Source organism: Microcaecilia unicolor, chromosome 1 (genome assembly GCF_901765095.1).
Source record: "Microcaecilia unicolor chromosome 1, aMicUni1.1, whole genome shotgun sequence".
NCBI lineage: Eukaryota > Metazoa > Chordata > Amphibia > Gymnophiona > Siphonopidae > Microcaecilia > Microcaecilia unicolor.
The window spans coordinates 221,704,277-221,724,919 of NC_044031.1; the positions used below are offsets into that span (position 1 = coordinate 221,704,277).

Here is a 20,643-nt window from a genome sequence, read left to right on the forward strand (position 1 = left end):
AATGAAGAATGCATAAAAAAGAAACAAGTCACACATGTTCGGTGCGGTATTGTAAAATAGAATGCATTAAAGAATCATCAAACTGGTGTAATCCACATTGATAATCGTCCCTAAAGCATGCGCTGCGCGGGCCCGGTAAGGCGGAGGGGGGCCCGGTGGAGGGGGGGAGCGGCTGCGATGACCTCAGGGGGGCAGAGGGGGCGGGGCACGGGGGCGGAGGATGGCAGGAGGCGGAGCTGGGAAGAAATAAAGAAAGGAAGAGAGGAAGGGAGGGGGGGCCGGGGCTGCTAAAGTTTGGATTTTTATGCTGCAGGGGGAAGCGGGGAGCAGCGGCGACCTCGGGCGGGGGGGTGCACGGGGGCAGAGGATGGCGGGAGCCATCGTTTTAAAGGAGAAAGGGAGGGAGGGGGGCCGGGGCTGCCCAAAGTTTTGTGATTTTGCCTAAAGTTTTGTGATTTTAATGCAGGGGGAGCGGGGAGCAGCGGCGACCTCGGGTGGGGGGAGGGGGGCAAGGACGCTCATGAAGGACGCTTCTGACGAGCGTTTTTGCCCCCTCCCTCCTGATTTTTTTTTTTTTTACATTACAGTTTGGAAGCCGGGCAGCCCTAACGAGAGGTACAACCTCTCGTTAGCTTTCTGGTGGTTTTCCAGCGTTAGGGCAAGCAGTAAACTTTGATGCATCTCATTTCAATAGGGTTTCTACACAATTTGCTCATCTGCATTCCGTTTTCGTTTGCTGCTACCGTCGTCGGAAAAAGGCCTTTAATGGATGTCACCGTTTAAAACTTGTTCGTTAAAGGGTTGTAAAAGGGTCGTTAAAGTTTAGGGCATCTGGGCCCCAGTTCCCTATGTTCTCAGCCCACTGCACTAGCCTGACTACCCTGAGGTGAGGGAGGAGCTGTTCAGGCTAGGCTGCTTCAAACTGTAAAGCTAGGCTTTTAGCACAGTATAAAGAATTAATCATGTAGTAAACACTGATGAATTGATGGATAACTTATGGACTAAAAGCTGAAAGGATATTACTGAACTTGAAAGAACTTGGTCTCAGGTGGAAAATTCACAAGTCTTGCCTTGCAAGTTTTCTTAAAGTACCCAAGTAACCTATTTGCTGTGCAGAAGCAGAGAGACAAAATGGTTGGTCCCATTAGGACCTTAACTGCCAAGGCCTGAAGTGGCTAGTGGAACAATTTGCATATCTGCCAATCCGCCTTTTTTGTTCTTTATGGAGAAGAGAGACTCTGAAAGTTACTAAGAACTGAGAAATATCCTGAAATCACTTCAACAGTTACTTCCCTATTTTATAGTAAAATGTTTGTAGATCGAATTTTATCCTGAGAAAAAAAAGGAGTAAAATAAAAGACTACTACAGTTGAAGATAGTATTCCTCTGATCGTCTACAGTGGGGTTGACTCCTTAATCCTTCTACCTGCTTTGTTTGCTGCTGATACGCATAAAAGTGGGCATGCTTAAATGTTAGCACATAAATGTTAACTTGAGCTAGTATTCTATAATGGAATCTAGGTGCCCAGATGCCATTATAGAACATGTTGTATTTTGGTGCTTTTGGCTCCCTTTATAGAATTGCCCCCCAATTTTTTGTCCCCCCAAAATAGTGTTGAACAATTGTGGACTCTGTACTTAGGAACATTCTGAAGTACAGGCTTCCAAAATGGCCCACAACCACATCTATATGTGGGCACTTGCACACCAAGACTGTGAAATACCAACTTACACATGTGAGTGTCAAAATGTAAGAAGTGTATGCTGCTGAGTTGGCTCCGTTGATGATTTAGGCATTGAAAATTGTATAAGGGTTGCTCCTGCACATAATTTAGAAAAGGCACTAAGCTGGCAAATTGTTTTCTAAAATACTGCCAGAACTGAACATGCCCAGACCTACATTCTATCTAAAATGGGGCTACACGTGTAAGAAAAAAAATCCTTTTATAATATACTGTAATAGGCAAACTGCAATCAAACACCTTAAAAACTGTCTTTACTTTGCATCACTTCTATATGCCGGTCGTATTCTGGATTTGTGGACACAACTTAATATATGGTTTTATGTTGTATCTTGCTTTATTGATTTTATGTTCTTATTGCAACCTGCTTTGGATTAAAAGCGGGATATAAATATGAAAATAAATAAATATAGACTGTCTCTGCCTTTCCTGACTCTCTCCCACAGAGTGTTAACTTCACAACTGTCAAGATTGAGGCAGACATACTTCATTCGGCCCATTTATATGGAAAGAAATGCATTTTATTTTGTAAAATGAAAATACTAATACACATTTTGCTTGCTGAAACAAAAAATAAAATATTATACTTAGGACTCATAAAATACTGGCAAGGCTTCATACCCTGTTTTGAATTGAGAATCTGTAAAATTAACAACATACTTCCTATTAGAGTGATCAAACATACAGATGTCATTACAGAATTTATGTGGGTGGCAAGATGCTGTCTAGGCACTCTATATAGTTAGAATAAATATAGCAGATCACCATATCATCAAAAATCTCTGGTGGTGAGCATCTGCTAACACAACAGAAATACAGGCACCTTGAAGAATACATGTGAGGCTGCTTGTGACCTATTCTCATTACAAAGTTCCACTAATTTATATCATACATATCATTAAACATTTTAGACACAGATTTCACTGACCCAAGCCATTATTAGCCAGGAATTCTATCTTTGGAATCAGTGCTGTCAGAGTCACATTCAAAGAAAAACAACAAAATAAGGACATGAGAGTAGTAAGGCTGCATTTTAAGTAAGTTCACAAGAAGATTTTATCATTTTCTGTTAGTGATTTTTTTTTAACTAATGCATTTGTAATGCTACCCTTACCGTCATCTGATCAAGGTGCACTACGGACATGTATTGAAGTTCAATGTCTTTTTCTCCGCCCTCTTTTTATCCTTAGTGGTCTCTCCCATTGCCTCCTCCCTGAGAAACTAACTCAGCATCACTCATTGGCTAGCAGGAGCAGACACAGTTACATTAATCATCCCTCCATCCCTGAACATCAGCACTCTCACATGTCCAAGCCTAATGAGCAAAAAAACCTTAGTGTTATGTCTGAAGTCGTACGGCTAAACCCATTGAAAGGTAACTTTATTGAACGTTCCATCACTCAATGAAACAAAACAAAACAAAACAAGACACCACAAATATGGCCCGACAGCACATTTGTAATACACCAAAATTACTTCACCATTTTAATGAGTCTAGGTTAAAGCCCTTTTGCTGTACAACTGGCCAAGTGGAACATGACAGCGATGTTCTTGTTTTATTCACCAAAAAAGTTAGTTTAAGGGAGTCCAAAATACCCCAACAAAGTCCAAATGCTTTCTTTTCACTTAAAATATATTTTGCATCTCCCTTTATTTGGTACTTTTATAAAATTCTGTAATGTAACCCTGAATTGTCATACGGGGCTCCAGAGCCTCAAATTGGGTTTACTAGCATAAACCCCATATCTTCACACTCAAAGCTGTGGAATCCTTGCAGAAGAAAGCATACAATGTACCACTAGCAACAGAATATTAGAAATTGGAATGCATTATTAATTGGTTAGAAGTATACCTCTCTAGTTTCATACAAGTAATGTTTCATTCAAATTAAAGTACAGCTTCCAAACATGCACAGTGTGTGAAGCACCTATATCAAGAGAGTTTTTACGTTTTTTTAAGAACATTTTGGTTTGGAAGACAGTTGCTCTCAATGTATGAAGTTCTCCTGTACATAAAAAATAGATCTGCACTGCCTGCCCTAGATACACAGACCTACAAAATTAAGCACTTGAAAACACTCACATAACTTTTACAATGTTAAGACAGGGCGATTCACATATTTAAATGCATTTAAAAAAAATTGTATATATATATATTTAGGTGCAACCTGAAGGTCAATGCAACAGTTCAAAAAAAGAAATTGAGGGTCCTGTTTACAAAGGCGCGCTACCGTTTTTAGCACATGCTGTGTAGATATCTATATATTCCTGTGGGTATCTACACGGCTAGCTCGCGATAATTTTTAGTGCACGCTAAAAACGCTAGCGTGCCTTTGTAAACAGGGCCCTGAATGCAATGCCCATTATAAAATGACACACCATCAAAAGCCAGAATTATTAACACAGTGCAGTAATTGTATTTTCATAAGTACATGCAAAATCAAAACAAAAATATGCTCAGACATGGCTCAAGACAATCTTGAAAATTAATGGTGGGCATGAGTATGAGTTGTATTAGACCAATTAAGAATGCTTTTCCATATCATTTTTCCTATTTTCAATGTCCTGGTGATGTAGAGTTCCTATTAGCCTGTTCTCTTAGGTTTCCGCTGCTGGTATCATGGTTCTTGCCGCTGTCCAGATAGTGCTGTGACAGAGTTTGCTTGACTGATGTTTCAACCATCTTAATGTGGCTTTCTTTACCCTGAAAAAAGCCACAGCAAGACCCCTGAAACACCAATCAAGCATGCCTGTTAACCTGGTATGCTCTATACTGTGTATTACATGAGTAATGTGGATGTAAAAAATTCATACTATCGGATGATACAAAAACCTCGATAAAATATAGCTCCAAATTGATTACAAGAGTACTATTCTCTTTACAGTTTTTCTTTTTTTAGACAGGCATATTTTTAAAGTGACATTCTGATGTATAAATGTATAACCACTTATAAGCAAGCTCTGGAAATTACCACCCCCCCATCATATTATTACCACAATAAAAAAGGAACTTTTATTCTTAGCAATTTAAAAACATTTTAAGAGAGCTTTCCTGATTGCAGATAAAGAGTCTTAAAGTACTTTGACTGGTTAAAATGATAACTTGCCGCTGCGCGACGAACTGCCCACCGATGAAAGGGTTGGCGAGTCCTTTGATTAGCGCCGGCGAAGGAGCGTCGATGCTCTTGGACCTGGAAAAAAACAACTCCATCGCTCCCGAATTATTCAACCACTAAGTCCAAAGTAGTGGAGAAGTGAGTTAGAGGCATTTGCTGAAACAGAGGATGTTTACAGCAGAACCCAAATTGGCGGAACCACTCCTAAACACCTAAGAGAAATCAACTTGGAGTTTTTGGCTCCCGTGGAGGTTACATTGAATACCATCTGGAAGGCGCTTCGGGACCTAATGGTGGCAGTAAATAATTTTTTTCAGATATAATTTTATCAGAGAGTTACATGGACAATTTAACTGAACCCTTTGAGAGTGCAAAATTGATATAACAAATGATTCTACACGAGAAAGAAGTGGTTATGATCTTGAAAATGATAATAGACCATAAACTTTGAATAATAAAATGAACATTATTATAGATGATTAATATCACTTTTTTTTTCTGTTTACTGTTTAATTGATCTCCTTGTCTTGTTTCACTTTCCCTATTTAGTGGTCTAAGGAAGAGAATAGAATTACCTGACTGAAATTATCTAATATAATAAAACGCACCCTCAACGTTCTGAGGACAACGTTCTGTGAAGCCTTGAAGCCATCTGATGTCACTCCCAGGCTGAAGGGTTCGTGGATTCGTGTTGTGAAGCCTTCAAGCCAGCCAGCCGTCTCTGCCCCGCCCTCGCCTCAAACCAAACAAATCCGGAAGCGAAGCGTCAGGGAAGGAGGCGGCGCTCCCGACGTCTAGCCTTCCCTTCGCTGTGTTCCGCCTTCAAGGCGGGACACAGCGAAGGGAAAGCTAGACGTCGGGAGCGCCGCCTCCTTCCCTGACGCTTCGCTGCACGAACCGCCACGGAGGTAAAGTTAAAACGAAGAAGAAAAAAAAAAAAGGGATGCATGGATGCGAAGGGGGGGGGGGCATGGATGCGAAGGGGGGGGGGGGGAATGCATGGATGCGAAGGGGGGGGGGCATGGATGCGAAGGGGGGGGGGGGAGAAGAGGGCGGGCCAGGCTGGGACATGGGAGAGAGAGGAGCATGGATGCGAGGGGGGGGGGGGGGCATGGAAGGGAGAGAGGGGACTTGCTGGAAAAGGATGAATGGAGGCGGCAGGGGAGAGAGGAGCATGGATGGGCATGGATTGGGAGGGCAGGGCTCAGGGAGAGAGGGGAATTATTGGAAATGGATGAATGGAGGGGGCAGGGGACAGAGGAGCATGGATGGGCATGGATTGGGAGGGCAGGACTAAGGGAGAGAGGGAAATTGCTGGATAGGGATGAATAGAGGGGACAGATGGGCATGGATGGATATGGATTGCAGGACAGGCCTCAGGTAGAGAGGGCAATTGCTGGATAGGGAAAAATGGAGGGGCCAGGTGACAGATGAGCATGGATTGGAAGGGCAGGACTCAGGGAGAGGGAAATTGCTGGATAGGGATGAATGGAGGGGACAGATGGGCATGGATGGATATGGATTGCAGGGCAGGCCTCAGGCAGAGAGGGGAAATGCTGGATAGGGAAAAATGGAGGGGCCAGGTGACAGAGGAGCATGGATGGGCATGGATTGGAAGGGCAGGACTCAGGGAGAGGGGAATTGCTGGATAGGGATGAATGGAAGGGACAGATGGGCATGGATGGATATGGATTGCAGGGCAGGCCTCAGGCAGAGAGGGGAAATGCTGGATAGGGAAAAATGGAGGGGCCAGGTGACAGAGGAGCATGGATGGGCATGGATTGGAAGGGCAGGACTCAGGGAGAGGGGAATTGCTGGATAGGGATGAATGGAGGGGACAGATGGGCATGGATGGATATGGATTGCAGGGCAGGCCTCAGGCAGAGAGGGAAATGCTGGATAGGGATGAATGGAGGGGCCAGGTGACAGAGGAGCATGGATGGGCATGGATTGGAAGGGCAGGACTCAGGGAGAGGGGAATTGCTGGATAGGGATGAATGGAGGGGACAGATGGGCATGGATGGATATGGATTGCAGGGCAGGCCTCAGGCAGAGAGGGGAAATGCTGGATAGGGAAAAATGGAGGGGCCAGATGACAGAGGAGCATGGATGGGCATGGATTGGAAGAGCAGGACTGAGGGAGAGGGGAATTGCTGGATAGGGATGAATGGAGGGGACAGATGGGCATGGATGGATATGGATTGCAGTGCAGGCCTCAGGCAGAGAGGGGAAATGCTGGATAGGGAAAAATGGAGGGGCCAGGTGACAGGAGCATGGATGGGTATGGATTGGAAGGGCAGGACTCAGGGAGAGGGGAATTGCTGGATAGGGATGAATGGAAGGGACAGATGGGCATGGATGGATATGGATTGCAGGGCAGGCCTCAGGCAGAGAGGGGAAATGCTGGATAGGGAAAAATGGAGGGGCCAGGTGACAGAGGAGCATGGATGGGCATGGATTGGAAGGGCAGGACTCAGGGAGAGGGGAATTGCTGGATAGGGATGAATGGAGGGGACAGATGGGCATGGATGGATATGGATTGCAGGGCAGGCCTCAGGCAGAGAGGGGAAATGCTGGATAGGGAAAAATGGAGGGGCCAGGTGACAGAGGAGCATGGATGGGCATGGATTGGAAGAGCAGGACTCAGGGAGAGGGGAATTGCTGGATAGGGATGAATGGAGGGGACAGATGGGCATGGATGGATATGGATTGCAGGGCAGGCCTCAGGCAGAGAGGGGAAATGCTGGATAGGGATGAATGGAGGGGCCAGGTGACAGAGGAGCATGGATGGGCATGGATTGGAAGGGCAGGACTCAGGGAGAGGAGAATTGCTGGATAGGGATGAATGGAGGGGACAGATGGGCATGGATGGATATGGATTGCAGGGCAGGCCTCAGGCAGAGAGGGGAAATGCTGGATAGGGATGAATGGAGGGGGCAGGTGACAGAGAAACATGGATGGCCATGGATTGGGAGGGCAGGGCTCAGGGAGAGAGGGGAATTGCTGGAAAAGGATGAATGGAGGGGGCAGGGGACAGATGGCCATGGATTGGGAGGGCACGGCTCACACTCTCTCTCTCATATACAATGTCTTTCTGACTCTCACTCTCACACACTCTGTCTCACACTGTATCACATTCACTCTCTATATGCCACACAGTCACTCACACACTCGCTTGGTCTCATACACACACTCTCTCTCACATTGTGTCTCACATACACACTTGCACACACTCTCATTCTCACACACACACTCTCTCACAAACACACTCACACCCAGACTCACTCTCTCTCTCACACACTCACACTTTCACTCTGACTCTCAAACAGTCACTCTCACATATACTCTCCCAAACATACACACTCTGAGGAAAACCTTGCTAGCGCCCGTTTCATTTGTGTCAGAAACGGGCCTTTTTTACTAGTTCCTATATATTACTTTCTCTGTATTTCTGGAAAGTTTTTTTATCGCTTGTAAAAATTTAATTGGTTATAAATTTTTTTTTTAAATGATAACTTGCAGTTTCTGCCACTTCTTTATTTGTACTTTGCCCACAAAAATATCACGGAATATTTTTTAAAACTTTGTAAACACTGTTCTGAAATACAGTGTTGAAATAAGGTCTTGATTCTTTGGCCATGAGGGTACACAGTGGAGTTTTGCCAGCATTAGCAGGATCCTCTACGTCCCATATCTCAGGCATACTGCAACCAGGTCTAGAAATATATTTAAACAAAAAGAATTAATACTTAGTGAAACATTCCAAGCCAACATTCCAAGTATATGACAACCCATCTTAATATGAATGAGTACATTTTTGAAATCACACTCACTTTGAAGATAGAAATGCTATCAATCTCTGAAAGAGTAGATCCATTGAATTTCTAGGAACTGAATAACATGATTCAAAGGCCAGAAATGACCATCTGATATTATGTGCTTGATTTGTTAACAAGGCGCCTATGTGGAATTACAAAAGAGATGCTTAATTTATGTCAAAACTCCTGTTTTATGCTGGGCTATTAAAATGCAAGGGAGCAGATGAGACAACTTATGGTCTAAAGGCTTATAAACACGCTAAATATGCCGAGAATGGAGTTTACAATATATGGGGCCCTTTTTACAAAGGCACGGCAGGTTCTACACGAATGCAGCACACGCCAAAATGAGACTACCGCCAGGCTAGCAAGCCCCCCCAGCAGTAATTTCAGATTTGGTGAGCGCCCAATACTGCTGGGACAAATTACTTTTTTATTTCATACCGTGCACGGCATCTATGGCATTAATCAGCAGTTGGTGTGCGCCGACCGGTCACTGCGTGTGTAGCGAGTGAGCCCTTACAGCTAGATCAATAGGTAGCATTAAGGGCTCTGACCCTTAAATAGGTGCATGCTGGTTTCAATTTTACCGCAGGCCCTTTTCCTGGCCCACTGAAAAAAAGCCCTTTTGCCCAGATGTGGTAAAAACTGGCTCGGCGCACGCCAAAAACAAATGCCCACACTATCGCAGGCCACTTTTTGCCGTGGCTTAGTAAAATGACTACTAAGTCTTGTGAATCGGAAGAATGATTGGTTTGTGTTGTACCATGTTCATCTCTTATTAATAAGGTGGTTAGTTCTAACTGTGCTCATTGAATATTTTACCCCTGCACTTTATTTTTCAAGGATACCTCCCCTCTCCCTCCACACACACACTTACAACTTTTTGGAGGGGAAAGAAACTTGGAGAATTGTTGACCCATATGGTGGTTGGGAGGCGGGGATAGTGCTGGGCAGACTTATATGGTCTGTGCCAGAGCCGGTGGTAGGAGGCGGGGCTGGTGGTTGGGAGGCAGGGATAGTGCTGGGCAGACTTATACGGTCTGTGCCCTGAAGAGGACAGGTACAAATCAAAGTAGGGTATACACAAAAAGTAACACATATGAGTTTATCTTGTTGGGCAGACTGGATGGCCCATGCAGGTCTTTTTCTGCCGTCATCTACTATGTTACTATAATGGTAGTGAAATGAAATGATCCTTCTGGTCACAATGCCTATGGCTGCTGCAGTTGGTGTGTTTCAATCGTTAGCATCAACTCCTGCAGGTATGGCTGGGGATGGAGAAGATTAATTGTGGGGATGAAATGGATCTTAGTGGGTTTGGGTGGATATGGGTTAGATTCCATTGGGAATAAGTGAAATATCTGTTCCCATGCAACTCTCTACTCTGTTTTGAATATCGACCCCAGTGTAAGTTTTCTGAAGGCCATAGTTGCTTGATTCAACAATGACTATTTGGGCTTCTATGTGGGTCTAAGTTTACCTAGATGGAGTAGAGGTGTTCCCAGGGGCAGGGTTAGAAAGGTTCAGCATTTTCATACATACTTATAAAACACACATGTATGCACATATAGTAAGCTGTGAAATTTGTACATGCCAAACATAAGGTGTAAAGTTAAGCACAAAGGTACTTCCCTGGGGTCATTTTCAAAGTAGAAGTATGTGCATATTTTCATGTTGAAAATGTGCCTGTATTCATACAGGAAAATGTATGCATGTACTATTTAAGCATGCTTACAGATAAAATTACCCTTTTGGAGAGTAATTTATAACAGGTCTATTCTATTCTAAAACCTGCATTTATATCCTGTTTATATTGACAAGGAATCAAAGCAGGTTACAAAACAAACTTCTGTAAAACACTTACTAGACACATTCAAGATATTTACTAAAAATACAGGTCTTTAAAACTTTCTGGAACTGCAAATAACTGAGTAAACTCCGAATGTGAACTGGAATCAAAATTCCGGAATTTACTTGATTGATAATTAAAATAACTTCATGAAAGTGTTTAATATAAACTGCTTTAACAGTAGGGAAACCCAGTCTTAATAAAGATCGAAAACGAGATGCAGACTGAACTGCAGGAAAAGTCAATAATTGAACATGAGCATAAGGACAGCAGCCATACACTAGGCATGCCACTTTAAATTCAATAAGTACACAGACTGGCAACCAATACAGACCTCTAAGCAAAGGGGTTCCATGATCAAATTTCTTACATCCATATTTTTTGCCACAGTATTCTGCAAAAGTTGCAGCCTGCTATAGAGGTTTTGGTGCATACCTGCATACAAAGTGCTACAATAGTCTATTTGACAAAGTATTATAGCTTAAGCTAACAAAATAGAAATGTTCCAGGCAAAAAAGTGACCCAATTGCCCTTTAACTGATGCAACTTATAACAAATTTTCTACTCAGATTAATAATATGACATTCCATTGTCAACTGGGAATCCAGTAGAAATCTTAAGACCCTTGAAGAAGTCTCAGAACTAATTTGTTCACCAGTCCTTAGTGTGAAAGGAATGTAAAGTAAAATAGTATTAAAATATAACAACTTGGTTTTAGCAATATTGAACTTCAACAAATTCCGAGATGCCCAAAAATGTGGGGGTTTTTTCAACACAATCTAAAATTAAGTTACAAGCAGCAACGCAATCCAAACTTAGGGCCCCTTTTATCACGCTGTGGCAAAAGGGGGCCGGCGCTGGCATCGGTGCATGTTTTACATGTGCACCGAGGTCCCTTTTTACCACAGTGGGTAAAAGGGAAGTCTCGTCTTCCTATAGGAAATGGCCAGGCAGCAAGTAAAGCACTTGTCGCACAGCCATTTCAGGGGGGACCCCTTAATACCAACCACTGAGGTGGCGGTAAAAGGCTCCTGCGTTAACCCAGTGGGTACATTCCGGCGCTACAAAAATGTATTTATTTTTGTAGCGCCTGAAATGACGGTGTACTAGGAGTGAGAAGTACTGCTGGGCTGCTGAAGTAGCACGGCGGTACTTCCTGTACAGCAAGTGGTAAGCCCGCGTTGGGATTGCCGCCACTTAGTAAAAGAAACCATCAGTGGAACTAAAAATAAAAATTTGCATAGGAAGATATGTAATAGTGAGAAGACTCTAAAAAACAAACAATCTAAAGAACTCAAAAAACATTAAATAAAGAATCAGTGACAATGAGGAACCCTAAGGTACTCCATAATCAGAACTCCAACATCTAGAGAAGGCATCAGTTTTTCAACACAATACTTTCTATTCCTAAGAAATCCCTTAAACCATTGCAAAGCCTTTCCTGAAAATCCAATTTCAATAGCCTATTGAGAAACAAAGCGTGGTGAACTGTGTCAGATGCTACAGACACATCAAACTGTAGAAGGTCACTTAAGTTTGGAGGTCAAGGCGGCCCCTATTTTTAGCCTGTTAAGCCAATTAAGTTACGCGTGCTATTATAGAATATGCCTGGATTTTGGTGCAGATCTCTAGACGCACAATATAGAATCCAGGGGTAAGTGGAGATCGGAGATCATGCATGCTTTACTAATTAGAATACTGTAGTTCGAAAGGAGGAGACAAGGGCTATCCACAACAGGGAGGATCTTGCAGGTGACCAAATTGTGATGGCAGTTGGGCTGTATTCTTAGCACTGTGAAGAGAATGACTGGAGGCACAGGATGGCTTACATGACCTTTTTCTTCTGCTACTTACTTTCTTATTATGGGGCCCTTTTACCGAACTGCATAGCACGTCCTTATTCAGGTCATTCCCATGTGCTAAAACCATTTTTACCGCCAAGGTAAAATGGCTAATTTTTCTATTTTCCCCACTAATGGCCATTCACTAAGGGGCCCTTTTACTAAGATGTGTAGGTGCCTACGAGCGTCCAACGCGCCAAATTGGAACTACCGCCCGGCTACCGTGTACACCAGGCGGTAATCCCATTTTTGATGCGCACTCAAAACATGCAGTAGAAAATATTTTAAATTTTCTACCGTGTGGCGTTTACCCAGAGATAATCATCAGTGTATGCATGCTGGCTACTTATCGTCTGGTTAACATGTGAGACCTTATCACTAAGTCAATGGGTGACTGTAAGGTCTCAGCCCAAAAATGGACACGCGCTGGTTTTAATTTCACACACACACAAAAAATGCCTTTTTTCCAGGCGCGCTGAAAAATTGACCTGCACGCATCCAAAACACGTGCCTACACCAGCGCAGGTGCGCCTTAGTAAAAGGGCCCCTTGGTTTCCCATTAGCATGTGACCATTAGCGTGTGAGCTCCTGTAGGCAGCTCTAATCAGTTACTGTGTGGCAACGTAGCTGTGCTAACCAATTAGTGCAGAACAAGCCCACTCTCAGCCCCCAGACCTGCCCCAAAGCTAAAAAAATAAATTTTATTTTTTTAGTGCACGCACACAGAAAAATTACCATGGAACACCTGAATGCACACCGCAGTAAACCCTTTTTTGCTGTGGTGAGCCTGCATTAATGCTTACTGCAGCTCAGTAAACGGACTCCTATGTAAGTAACCTACAAGTAGTACATTAAGCACGTGCCAAATCATAATTTTAAAACTATTAAATGTGTGAACCAAAAGCTTACTTTTAGAAAGAAAAAACATAAAATAATTTATGTGAAGTACTATTGAAATAAACTGAACCAATATGGCGAATTGAACAGCCTGTGTACCACATTACTTACTTAGTTCTCCTCACACACCATGACTCTTCTAAAATGTAGTAATGCACTCCCAATTTCAGCAGTTCTTGTTTTAGTTCTTTTGCTGGCTTCCGGCTATACATAGAATACACTATTTTAGTTCTGGCCCTGGAAAAAAAAAAGCAAGGGGTGAAGAACTTTTAGTCAACAGAAAATTCCTTGAATTCAGAATAGGAATATGCTTCTTCATTAGATAACTTTAAGCATCCTGCTGGTGAACTTGAACATCGGTACAGGTTTAAAAGAATTAAGGGCCTTGTTTACTAAGGCGTGTTAACGTTTTTAACGCGCCTACAATTAGCACGCACGCTAACTGTGTAGGCACCTATAGGGATATTGTAGGCGCGTACCCAGTTAACTTGTGTACATGGTTAACGCATGTTAAAAATGTTAACGCACCTATAATAACCTCTGTAATTGTCTTCTTTATAATTACAGAGCATATTCAAAAGCATGGATTAATGAGACAAAGCCAACATGGATTTAGTGAAGGGAAATCTTTCCTCACCAAATCTACTACATTTCTTTGAAGGGTTGAACAAACATGTGGATAAAGATAAGTCGATCGATATTGTGTATCTGGATTTTTATCCTCAAGTCTACCAGCCACCCAGATATCATGAAAGACTCCAGAAGAAACTGGAAAGTCATGGGATAGGAGGTAGCAATTCTGAAAATGCTACCCTGGAGGTTCTGGATTTCAGCTTTATACCTAACAGCCTAAATTTGACTTCCAGAACCTCCCTCCCACATTTTCCTATGTTATTGGTACCCACATGTATCAAGACAGCAGGCTTCTCCCCGGCATTGTCCAAAACCTTAACTAGATGACGTGTGAGGTGCGCCACCTTCACAACAGACAGGTGTGACCCAGCGATCCTCAAGTCCACCAGCCACCCAGATATCTACATGCCTAATGATCGAATTGCCACCTATAATGGCCATCCTAACCCTTCCCACCTGGGCAGAAACCCTTGGAGACACATCCTCGGTGCAAGAGGTGCATACCATGGAGAGCAGGTTCTGGCTACAGGATCACTTCCTGCTTCTCCACGGTGATGCTCTGTCTTCAGAAGACCTTTCTGCTCCATTGCACCACAGCAGCTGCCAGACTGAAGACTTCTCTACTATGTCTCTGTAGGCTTCCTCTCTAAACCTCCCTGTCTGCCTCAGCTCCTCCAAGTCTGCTATTCTAGCCTCCAGAGATTGGACCCATTCTCCGAGTTCTAGGAGCTCTTTGTACTGAGTACATACATATAACTTCTCACCAACTGGGAGTTAATCAAACATGTAACATTCAGTGCGAAATACTGGATAGCTCCCATCTTTCTACTGGACTGCTGCCTGCATCATATTATTGGTAATTTCTTAATTAAGTTGCTAATGGAGTGGGAATATATAAACTTAAGTCCCCTAAGACTGCTAGTTATATGCTAGGCTATGTTAATATTTAGTTATTATTATTATTTATGTTATTAGTAGGTTGCTATCTATGCATCTAAGTAGACTGCATTTCTAAGAGCTAATTACTGGCTGATAGAGCTGTCCTAATTAAATTTGTAGTCTCCTAATTGGTTCAAGGGCCTATAAATCAGACATCAAGCCAGGGGTGGGCAGTAGATGTGGTGAGTGGGAGGGAATTAAAGTCCAAACTGAGGTTTTCTATTAGCTGTGCTATGTACTGATACGATGGTAACTTTAAAATAGTCCCCTTAAATGTTAGCCTATGGAACTGTAACAGAGACTTTGAAGGTCTTTTACTAAAGCTTATCTTGCGTTATCTGCAGCAGGGTCCATTTTATTCCTATGGGCCCTGCTGCAGATAACTTGAGCTAAGCTATAGTAAAAGACCCCCTTTATATGCTAAGAAAAACTATTCCTTAAACTCCTTTGCAAAATGAGTAGAGTAACTTAAAATAAAGCCCCTGAGGTTACCTATTTAAATCTAAGTCTACCTTTCCAAAATTTAAAAACAATTTTTCAGCACATTTTACCAGTGACGATCTCTTCCTCTTTGGAAGTCCTCTCACAGCACCTCTTCTGGATAATAAAGATTGCAGACTTTTTATTTAAATCATTCACATGTATAGGTTTGCCCAATGGTTGAATACATGTGAATGTGCTGATCCTTAAATATTTAAATTGTGGAATTCCAGATCACATGTGTGTTAGCATTTATATGTGTATGTTGCCATGTTTCCTCCATTGATTTTTCCCATGCCTACATCTGTAAAATAGCTGCTCCCACTGCAAGTGCAGGCAAATACACGTACAATTTCTGTTCTATATTTATTTATTTTAAAAACTTATACCCTGCCTTATACTTAGTGGGTTTCTATCTTGCTGTTAAACCAGGATGTTAAGATCATGGCGGATGTTCTGGTATCTAGATTAGGTAGGCTCTTTCCCCAAATAATCCATCAGGATCAGGTGGAATTCGTGTCGGGCAGGTTTGCTTCCGCTAACATCCTTAAAGTTAGTCACATCCTTAAGGAAGGGAGTAGGCATTTGGAGGATGCAATCCTGGCCAGCCTGGATGCGGAGAAATCATTCGATAAAGTAATTTGGGAGTATTTGTTTTGGGTTCTGCATTGGTTTGGCATTCAGGGAGCCTTTTTGGACTGGGTTAAGGTCCTCTACAGTAATCCCACAGCACAAATCATTATAAATGATGCCCTCACGGATTCCATTTCTCTGGGGAGGGGGAGGGGGACGTGGCAGGGTTTTCCCCTTTCCCCCTTTTGTTTGTACTTTTAGAGCCTTTAGATTCGCCAAGACCCTTCGTTAGCAGGCCTAGTGATAGGGGGAGGGCAAAAATACCGCATAAATGTTTTTGCGGATGACATGCTCTTACTGATTGCTAATACCTCGGCTACACTTACATGGGTAATGACTATTATCCAAGATTTCGGGTCATTTGCGGGATTGCACATTAATTTGGGGAAATGTGAGGCCATGCCTATAACAAATCCTTGCATCTGTTTTCCCTTGTCTTTGGAACGTACAGGCATTAAATATCTAGGGGTCCAACTTAGAGCGAATTTTAACTGGGTTTACAAGAAGAATATGATAGAGAAGTAGGATTCTGCGAGGCAGCTGTGTGCTAGATGGGATGATTTCCCGATAAATTTTCTGAGGCGTGTGGCACTGATCAAAATGGTTATTCTGATTTACCTATTACAGATGCTTCCGCTTTGTGTGGCTAGACAGGAGGGCAGTTTGTATCAAAGCGGTTTCCAATAACACATACATAATAAAAAAACATAAAAACAAACAGATCTTTTTCTAAAATACCACTGGAACTAAAAGAATGTGCCGAACTAGACATCTCAAGTCTATATTCTAAGTACAATGGGGCTCCATGGCATCTACTGCTAGAAATCAGTATCGAGCACTTAACTCAGGGGCCCTTTTACTAACGGGTTTCAAGAGCCCTTAACCTGCTGAAACAGGCTGGTATTAAGGGCTTTTATAGTAATTTGCCCTTTTCTATGCATTAAACTGCGCATTATTGCATGTTTCAGATTTTTTTCCCCCTTAGAGGGTATAGCATGGGTGGATAGTGGGCTTGGAAATAGTAAGTGGTCCTGCGTTAACTCTCAGCAGGTACTGTGTATTAACGGGAACAACACATGACTTGAAGTAAAAATAGTGGGAATGCTCCTAAATGGTGCCATGTAAAGTTTGCAGCTACCATGCAGTAAAAGTTTTCATTAAGTCTTGGTAACTGCACCTCCCAGGTTATTCATCCAAGATGGCGGACTGAACCTGTCGCGGACCTCCGTGTTCCTCTTTTTTCTTTGTGATGCTAAAGCGTAGCGGAAGGCCAGCGGCTATGGGGACCCCTAGCCGGCCCTCTGTTTCAATAGAATCCTTTTTGCGGAGGCCTGAAGTGTTAACTGGATCGGTAGGCGGCACGCTTGCGACGGCCAGGGCGTGTGGAGACCCTGGAACGCCGCTTGTGCTTGATGTTACCTTGAGCCCCGACCAGAGAGCTCCTCCCCCGCAGCCCCAGAGTGCCAGTTCCCCAGTGTTAAGAGTCTCTCGCTCGGCAGTTGAGATATGAAGCTGAAGAGGAGAGACTAGGGATTCAGGAAGAACCACTAGAGAACAAAGGAGCGTTAAACTCCTTTAATTTCGCGCGAGCCCTAGAGAAGTCTGCGAGAGATCATTTGGCTGCAGGTGAAAAGATAGCTGAAGTTAATGTTTCAACTGAAAAGATACAGACTTTAAACTTTCCACATTTCTTAGAGGAAAAATCAGCTGAAGTTACTCTGGAAAATCTCTGGGCCCTAATTGTAAACTTGGATAAGGTTTTATGTCCTCAAAATCAGGTTCTTGAGACCCGAACAAAAAAGTTAGAAGAGGAAGCGGAAACAGTAAATACTGACATGAAGAAAATATCCACGAAAATGGAGACTCAGGAGAAGGAGTTTGTAAAATTCCAAGAAACTCAAATAGCTATGATAAAGTGAAGATATTTACCTGTAGCAGGTATTCTCCGAGGACAGCAGGCTGATTGTTCTCACATGTGAGTCGGCGTCCACAGCGGCCCCAGGAACGGAGATTTTCCAGTAAAATCTAGAAAGCTTTTGCAACAGCCATCAGAGCACGGGACGGACGCACTGCGCATGCGTGGCCATCTTTCCGCCTGCGCGCGTCCGTTCCCGCCTCAGTTATATGAAAAGCAAATAAAGAATAAAAACAAAAACAACTCCAAAGGGGAGGTGGGCGGGTTGGTGAGAACAATCAGCCTGCTGTCCTCGGAGAATACCTGCTACAGGTAAGTATCTTCGCTTTCTCCGAGGACAAGCAGGCTGCTTGTTCTCACATGTGGGGTATCCCTAGCCCCCAGGCTCACTCAAAACAAGAAAGAAGGTCAATTGGACCTTGCAACGGCGAGGAAATAACAAAGATTGACCTAGGATGAAACAACTAACTGAGAGTGCAGCCTGGAACAGAATAAAAATGGGCCTAGGGGGGAGCAGTTGGATTCTAGACCCCGAACAGATTCTGCAGCACTGACTGCCCAAACCGACTGTCGCGTCGGGAATCCTGCTGAAAGCAGTAATGAGATGTGAACGTGTGGACCGATGACCACGTCACAGCTTTGCAAATCTCTTCAATAGTGGCTGAGTTCAAGTGGGCCACTGACGCTGCCATGGCTCTAACACTATGAGTGGTGACATGACCCTCAAGAGTAGGCCCAGCCTGGGCGTAAGTGAAGGAAATGCAATCTGCTAGCCAATTGGAAATGGTGCGTTTCCCGACAGCAACTCCCCTTCTGTTGGGATCAAAAGAAACAAACATTTGGGCGGACTGTCTGAAGGGGCTTTTCCGCTCCACATAGAAGGCCAATGCTCTTTTGCAGTCCAATGTATGCAACTGACGTTCAGCAGGGCGGGTATGAGGATGGGGAAAGAATGTTGGCAAGACAATTGACTAGTTCAGATGGAACTCCGACACCACCTTCGGCAAGAACTTAGGGTGCGTATGGAGGACTACTCTGTTATGATGAAATTTAGTATAAGAAGCATGAGCTACCAAGGCTTGAAGCTCACTGACTCTACGAGCTGAAGTAACAGCCACCAAGAAAATGACTTTCCAGGTCAAGCACTTCAGATGACAGGAATCCAGTGGCTCAAAAGGAGCTTTCATCAGCTGGGAGAGGACGACATTGAGATCTCATGACACTGGTGGAGGTTTGATAGGGGACTTTGATAAAAGCAAACCTCTCATGAAGCGAACATCTAAAGGCTGTCCAGAGATAGGCTTACCGTCTACACAATAATGGAAAGCACTAATCGCACTAAGATGAACTCTTACGGAGTTGGTCTTAAGACCAGACTCTGACAAGTGTAGAAGGTATTCAAGCAGGGTCTGTGTAAGACAAGAGCGAGCCAACTCCAGGCTCCGCCCTTTCTGCCTCGCCTCACCCTGTGCTTGGAATAAACTTCCTGAGCCCTTGCACCAAGCCCCCTCCCTACCCATCTTCAAATCCTTGCTCAAAGCCCACCTCTTCAGTGTTGCCTTCGGCACCTAACCTTTATACCTATTCAGGAAATCTAGACTGCCCCTATTTGACTGACTGTACATTTGTCCTTTAGATTGTAAGCTCCTTGAGCAGGGACTGTCCTTCTATGTTAAACTGTACAGCATTGTGTAACCCTAGTAGCGCTTCAGAAATGTTAAGTAGTAGTAGTAGATCTAGGGCCCTGCTATCACACCAGATGACAAAACTCCTCCATTTAAAAGAATAACACCTCTTCGTGGAATCTTTCCTGGAAGCAAGCAAGACTCGGGAGACACCCTCAGAAAGACCTAAGGAGGCGAAGTCTACGCTCTCAACATCCAGGCCGTGAAAGACAGAGACTGGAGGTTGGGATGCAGAAGCGCCCCTTCGTTCTGAGGGTTGGAAAACACTCCAATCTCCACAGTTCTTCGGAGGACAACTCCAGAAGAAGAGGGAACCAAATCTGACCCGGCCAAAAGTGCACAATGAGAATCATGGTTCCGCACTCTTGCTGCAGTTTCAGCAAAGTCTTCCCCACCAGAGGTATGAGAGGATACGCATACAGAAGGCCCTTCCCCCAATGCAGGAGAAAGGCATTTGACGCTAGTCTGTTGTGGGCCTGAATTCTGGAACAGAACTGAGGGACCTTGTGATTGAGCTGAGTGGCAAAAAGATCCACCGAGGGGGTGCCCCACGCAAGGAAGATCTTGCGAACTACGCTCGAATTGAGTGACCACTCGTGAGGTTGCATTATCCTGCTCAATCTGTCGGCCAGACTGTTGTTTACGCCTGCCAGATACTTGGCCTGGAGAGACATGCCATGACGGCGAGCCCAAAGCCACATCTGGACGGCTTCCCGACACAGGGGGCGAGATCCGGTGCCCTCCTGCTTGCTGATGTAGTACATGGCAACCTGGTTGTCTGTCTGAATTTGAATAATTTGGTTGGACAGCCGATCTCTGAAAGCCTTTAGAGCGTTCCAGATCGCTCACAACTCCAGGAGATTGATCTGAAGATCTGATTCCTGGAGGGACCAAGCTCCTTGAGTGTGGAGCCCATCTACATGAGCCCCCCACCCCAGGAGAGATGCATCCGTGGTCAGCACTTTTTGAGGCTGAGGAATTTGGAAGGGACGTTCCAAGGTCAAATTGGAGCGAATTGTCCACCACTGAAGGGAATTGTGAAATTCGGTGGACAGTTGGATCACATCCTCTAGATTCCCTGCAGCTTGATACC

The 20,643-nt window shown here is 43.9% G+C and overlaps 1 protein-coding gene across 1 annotated transcript in view; it reads right to left on the reverse strand.

Annotated features, from left to right (window-relative positions):
• Positions 1 to 2,200: 2,200 nt before the first annotated feature.
• DPY19L1 (dpy-19 like C-mannosyltransferase 1) overlaps positions 2,201 to 20,643 on the reverse strand; it is a 286,868-nt gene continuing 268,425 nt past the window's right edge. The window contains exons 21-23 of the mRNA XM_030204533.1: positions 13,377 to 13,502; positions 8,373 to 8,573; positions 2,201 to 4,843 (exon numbers count right to left, since the gene is read on the reverse strand). Coding sequence (XP_030060393.1) covers positions 8,420 to 8,573; positions 13,377 to 13,502 — 280 coding nt within the window. The 3' untranslated portion in view covers positions 2,201 to 4,843; positions 8,373 to 8,419. The remainder of the gene's footprint in view (positions 4,844 to 8,372; positions 8,574 to 13,376; positions 13,503 to 20,643) is intronic.